This window comes from Ambystoma mexicanum, chromosome 13 (assembly GCF_040938575.1).
Source record: "Ambystoma mexicanum isolate Mex_15411 chromosome 13, UKY_AmexF1_1, whole genome shotgun sequence".
Classification (NCBI taxonomy): Eukaryota; Metazoa; Chordata; class Amphibia; order Caudata; family Ambystomatidae; genus Ambystoma; species Ambystoma mexicanum.
In genome coordinates, this window is record NC_090938.1 from 141,042,484 (window position 1) to 141,048,851 (window position 6,368).

The 6,368-nt window shown below is 43.9% G+C and overlaps 1 protein-coding gene across 4 annotated transcripts in view; it reads left to right on the forward strand.

The window, feature by feature from the left end:
• The window catches only part of TCP11 (t-complex 11), a 243,874-nt gene extending 241,190 nt beyond the window's left edge, over nucleotides 1-2,684 (forward strand). For 3 of the 4 annotated variants that reach the window (XM_069633483.1, XM_069633485.1, XM_069633484.1), the window contains exons 9-10: nucleotides 1,084-1,256; nucleotides 1,799-2,114. In XM_069633483.1, the coding sequence (XP_069489584.1) occupies nucleotides 1,084-1,256; nucleotides 1,799-2,031 (406 nt within the window). In that variant the 3' untranslated portion in view covers nucleotides 2,032-2,114. Of the gene's footprint in view, nucleotides 1-1,083; nucleotides 1,257-1,798 lie in introns of all 4 variants that reach the window. The other variant, XM_069633482.1, reaches the window with a different exon arrangement.
• Nucleotides 2,685-6,368: the final 3,684 nt, after the last annotated feature.

A 6,368-nucleotide genomic window follows, 5' to 3' on the forward strand; every position in this document is an offset into this window, starting at 1 on the left:
ACAAAGATAACTTTTCATATTTGCAAAACCCCTGTGTTTAGTCTGACACAGGGACTGATGCTAGGTATTGTGGGATACTACTGTGGTACAATTTCATAATGGTGGAAACCCAATGCCTGACAGATGTTTAATGTGCTTATTATTTGGTAGAAATGTCCCTTTTACAAACCTTCTTTCACTGATTTTCAGCATACCCTGCCTTCTTACCAACTGCCTGACCCATTCAGAAGGTTTTACGATTAGTTGGTTTGGCAGGACACCCTGCTTTATCATCTTACCATATGAGCTGCTGTCTAGGTGGTTAAAGTGGCCTCTTTATTGCTAGGGCTGGTCAGCAATGTCTGTCTTTTACTGTTCCAGGGTCTGCATCTCTCCAGCCCCAGAATGTTTTCCACTGGCTCCGGTGGCTGCGAGGATGAAGTACAAGACCCTCTGCATCATCCACAAGGCTTTCTGGGGTGTGGGAACCCGCTACATCCAACTCTCACTCTCTAAATACCTCCCTGCTAGAGCCCTTTGGTCTTCTAGCTCCAAATCTCTGCAGAGCAGACTTTTCCATGCAGAGCGTGGGGGGTAGATATCTCTCCTCGGCAGGAGACTCCCTCTGAAATGGCCTCCCTTCCCTTCTCAGGCTTGAGCCGGATCTCATTAAGTTCTGGAAGCTTCTCAAGACCCCTCCTTTTTTCTTCCTTCCCACTCCCCTGCTAATGTCCCCCTCTGCTGCATTGACTGGCTGCCTTGTCCCTTCTGATTCCTACAGAGCGCTAGGCACTCCTCGCCCAGTCTACCCCAGCGATCACCCCCGCCCCCTCTTTGCCCCGCACTTCCTTCCCACCCTAGCTGGCACTCTTCACCCCCCCCCTAACTGACACCCACCCCCCTGCACTTCTTGTTACTGCACTTGCACGATCCGAATAACACGAGGCCTAATAGGACTATTTTCTTCCCTGTCTCTTTCCCCTCCCCCCCCCCTCTTTTATTGTCTTGTGGCGCCTTGAAACACCATTTGCTGTATAGCCGCTTTATAAATGACCAATAAATGAATAAATAAAAATGGTCTCAGGAAATATTTTGTGTTTTTAGATGCTCACGGCTGGACGAGGTCTTGCAGGATATTGGGGAACAGGTGCAACAAGAAGTAGGACGTACCCTTCACAAACTCGGCTACAGTTCTTGGAGTAATGATAAGGCTGCTTCCCTGAAAGGACAGATAGCTGGCATTGCAGAGGAGGGCAATCCTGTCCGAACAATAACAGGTACAAATGAATGGTCCGCAGAAAGTATTTGGGCAACATAATGAAAACCACAGAATTCAGAACCCAATGTGAACCTCCCCCAGTATAAAGCATATCACCCTGTCTGATATATTTTACGAACTGTAACACTAAAGGTAGTCCAGAAACGTGCTTCAACCTGTCACTAAGCAGGCTGGTACAGACATTAAGTGGAGAGAGAAGGTAGGGTACAGGGACGTGAAACTGAGACGTGGGCATCGCACACACTAGGAAATGGTATGAGCACAAAAGAAGAGCAGGGTTGTCCACATTAACTGGCAACGTGGAGTGCTGTTATAATTTTCAAGGGAATTAAGTGTTATAAAAATAATGTACATGCTATTGGTAACTGTATAATTTAAAGCTCTCAGTGTTAGTTGAGTCGTGGGTGGAATTCGAAAGAGTACCTTGTCAAATATGTATTGCAGTGTTAATCATGAACTACCGATATCTGAAATTGGGTGGCAGGTAGTGCTGGTTACACTGGAACGTGAGTTGATTTTGGTTTGTTTTCTTATTTATAGACCACAGGATAATGTCTTTTCTTGAGAGTTGTCTGTCGCCAATGAACCAGAAATCTGCTCCTTCTCCTGCCGGAGGACTTGCTTTGATTGCAGAAGAACTAAAGGCTGTTAGCAGGCAGCTTGTTGCAGTGATTCACCACAACCGGTTGGTTTACGGACCTTACTACTCCAGAATTCTAAAGAAACTGCTCCTGCCTGAGACTGAAGCCGAGACTAGTATAGACTCCCGCTAGCAGTGGCTTTCAATGAATCTGCTTCTTGGATCCTCCCTCCCAGATCGTTGAGGTCGCCGGGGACATTAAAGGCTTTTTCGTCAGTTTGGTGGCATTGTCAGTATTTACACAGACAACAACCCAAGATATCGCTCCCTCAGCCAGTGTTTTGGGGCTTTGCTAGAGGGTGGAGTTTTAACTTTTTTATAGATCTTTACAATTGAGCTTAAAGTGTGAGATCCAGCTCTGGGTGGGAAAGGGAGGCTGTGTCTCTTTTTAGAACTGGTAATGTATTTTGTGTTTTTGTTTACGTGAACATTTTTTAAAGGCATTGTGAGTATGAAGTCCCCAGGATGGGGTCCTGCTTTGCTACATACAGTACTCATGCAGCGTTTACTTTTATGCATAGAATGCATGTGTTACCTTATTCCTGTGTTGCGATCAGATGAAGCATTAGACCTTCGATTCACACTGCTTCAAAGTATGGGATTTTTTGCCCTTTTGGTTGGTATGTAAGATGGAGGCATCGCAACTCCCCATTACATAATGAACAGCTATGTATTATGGGCTTGTGATAGCCATCGTGAACCAGCATTGACATAATCGCTTATGATAACTTGAGTGGTTTGTGAATGTCCCCAGAACTCAAAGATGGCAATACAGACACAACGCAACTTTCCGTTATGTTTTTATAATATTTAATGTATAAACATGTTTTTAAGCTTCCTTCCCATTGAAAATGCACAGGAATAATATTGCACCCTTGAATTATAGCCTTTAATTCACTGGTATGAGATCTTTGCTATGAGTTAGTTACTCCTTTCAAAAACATTGTTGCTTGTTATATACTGCTAGCCAACACTATGGGCCTCATTACACGGTAGGTGCTAAACCATGGTGCTATTAGCACCATGGTTCATGGCGGTAATTTACCGATTCCGCCATGGCGGAATGGGGAATTACCACCCCATTCCGAGGTTGGCGGGGCGGTAATTCCCCATGCCGCCATGGCCCTTCCCCATTCCCATTTTTGCCCCATAGGGCATAATGGGAATGGGGAAGGTGCTAATTACGGTACCGCAAATTGCGGTACCGTAATTGGCACCAAGTTCCCTTTGCGGGTCCTAACTTTAACGGCTGGTCTACACCAGCCGTTAAGGTCGGGTCCTGCAAAGGGACCTCGTAGTAAGGTGGTAAGGGTTAATGGTCATCGGTAGTATTACCGGTGACTGTTAACCCTTACCGCCTTCCGTGTAATGAGGCCCTATATATACATAAATGTGTAAATAAATAATATATACTGCCTTATCTAATAAAAATCTCTTTGGACCCCTTGGAAAATTATTTAATCTGCCCTTGTTTATTTTGTTTGTTATTAAAATACATTTAATTTGACTTGAAACCAGAAGGGAAAATCTGAACGCATCTTTTCACCCTCTGGTTAGCTGAGTTTGCATTGGAGCGACCTAAGGTCTGCAGATTGCTTGGAGTGCAGAACCAGGAACCATTTATCATTTGCATATTGAATGCTCATTTTCCCAGAAGCAGCATCTGTGATTGCTGGATTCTGAATATCCATTAATTTCATACTATTATGTTCTCTGAGGTTCATCTTTAGAGGTCAGATGATTTAGCTTTTGTTTTATAAACGGTGGTTTTTGAACATCAAGAGGCAGAGGTTTAGCACAATTATGTGGCTGCTTTTGTTGAATGCGTACTTCAGGGGCATGCCTGATTGCTTGGTTATCTGCAGCTACTGGCCATTGAACAGAGTTATTGAAGGTAGCTTGTTTAGCTGCTCCTCCAGACAACTTTAGGCAGTGGGCAGGAATAGACCAGTCAACTTTGTTAGGTGCTGATCTAGTGTTCGCCTTCACTGAAATATGGCCCGTTGGCAATGGCTTGGTGCAGCTTAAGTAGAGTGCTTGCTTTCCTGTTTTATGGACCATGGTACATTGTTGGTTAGTTTCTGCTCTGTTATATACACCCTGTTCTGTGGTGTGTGTGGCCTATGCAATGTCAGGTTTCCTTTATTTATTCCCCTTTATTTGAGGACTGTAGATGAGTTTTGTGTGGGTTGAAAGTGTTCTACTTTGGTTGGTTTGGCCTTAACTTCTCAATACAGAATCCTGGTTCTGGCCCAAGGCAAGATGGAGTTTCTCAATAGAAGCTTTGATTGGCTAGAGAGGACAGCAAGACAACAATGAACATTCTAAACTGTCACTCACTGCCTTTCACGGTCGTACCCCCAGCTGAGAGGACGTGTTTGTAGCTGCTCCTGCTGAAGTCTTGGGCCTTGTAGATTTGAACTGCCAGGTCCTTTGCAGTCGAGCGGCTACTCTTTTGGGGGTTTTCAGGAGATGTATCCAGGTTGACAGGAGAGTTTCTTAAGTTCTTTGAAAACCATTCTAAAGATAAGTGACTTTCATTCGGATATGTAAATCGGTTGCTCAGATTCTGTGAGTCATTTCAAGAAATAAAAAGTAATTTCAAGTTTATAACTGTTATGTCGCACTGTTGAAAAGGGTGCGTGAATTTTGACTTTCATTTGATAGTAAATGCGAGGTTTGACTAGTGAGCGCTACGTATTTAGGACGTGTGACGTGTTTACCTTCTCGCATACGATTGGATACCTGCGAGTTCAAGATCTCTTCAACTGGTGCGCGTGGAGTTACTGTTGCCTGTGCGCGTCAAATACTGCTACGTGTGTTCGGTAAACGTTTCTACGTGTTTTTTGGTCACGTGTGCGTGTGTTCAATAAGTCCACGTACTTTCTGAGGCATGCGTGTGCAGAACTGTTATTTGCATGTTTTTCTTTCGCGGTTGTGCGCGTTCAAGTAACCTACTCTATATCGCGTGTGCTTGTTTTAAAACTCAAGTGAAAAGAATGAAGAACAACATTCATTTAAGCTTATTTCTGGAACTACATACAGTGTAAAAGGCAAAGGTCAAGGCTCTTATGGCTGTTTAATACAAAGGAGTTGCTGTGTATTTCAAGAGACTCAAGAAAAGAGGTAGAAAGATATTTTCAGCAATTTCTTCAACCTTCTCTAAAATACTTTAGGAGAAGAACCAGGTATTATTCTTTACGTTTTAGTTGAGGATATAGAGTCTTTAAGCCTAAATGTTAAGTAATATGAGGATTTGTGTTTTGTTTATGTATTCACTGCAGGTTCAGCATCAGCTAGTTTTGACATCGCCAGCCTGGTGTTTTTTATGTTATCCACTTCCCCCTTCCCCTTTGGGGTGTAGTTAACAGAGCTGAGTTTAATCTGGTTCTGAGAATTACATTTCAGAGGGATTGTCGGGAGTTCAGCAGCTTCCGCAGACACAGGAATTCTCTCAGCCTGACATGCACTGCTTAGTTAGTGTTTTAGTGTATATGCTACTCTGTTATAATATGAACTATATGGCAAACATTGATGGTGATCTAGCTTATGTTATATTTTGCTACTTGTACAGCACCTACTGCCATTGAAATGGCCTTGAAGCGCTGTGTGGTGAATGGCCCTTCGGCAATACACTGCATGCAAATAGTAAATTGAATTTTGGCAACTGTTCATAACTAACAGATATGTTTAGTTCAAAGGCAATATACTAGTCATGCAATGCAGATTGTTCAGGCCAGAGAGGATTACTAGGTCAGTGGGTATCTGACAGCTGGATAATTTTCTTTTTGTGGGATTCAGTCCTATTCTGTGAGTTGCAGGGGAATAGCCCGTTCTGAATTAGTCCAACCCAAACTCCTGTGAAAAAAAGGCTGCTCTAGAAAAGGGATCAAGTTCCTTTTCTCTTTCTATGGTGGCAGTGACAGGAAGGAGCGGAAGGCCCAAGCGCTGGTAAATGATGTTTGTGTGTGTGTGTGTGTGTGTGTGGGGGGGGGCATCTGTGGGAAAGGTGAGTGTGGGCGAGGGCCCTCTGGGAACAGCACCCTGGGAAAGGCCTCAGATGGCTGCAAAATAACAGGTGGTACGCTGATCGCCCACCCCAAGTGTGAATAATGCTGTAGAAATGTTTGACATTGTATAGAAATATAATGTTGCACTGTTGACTGTACTGAAAAAGCCATCTTTAGTATTAGTAGTACATAGCCATCAATAGAGAACCTATAACCTGAGGTACCCCCGCAGACTAGGTTCCTTAGACTGTATGAAAAAGGCAGAGGTGGATGAGGGACAAACTGGGTAGTGTGGTGAATCCAGGAAATTCATCCACTCTCCCCAAGGTGGAGACCCCGCCTTTGGGATTAGAGAGGTGAGGATGCTAAGCTTAACTGTCATGCTGAGATCCTGGTTTCTGCGGAAGCTGCTGAACCCCCGACAAGCCACCCAAAATGTGGCACTCTGAGCTGACATATA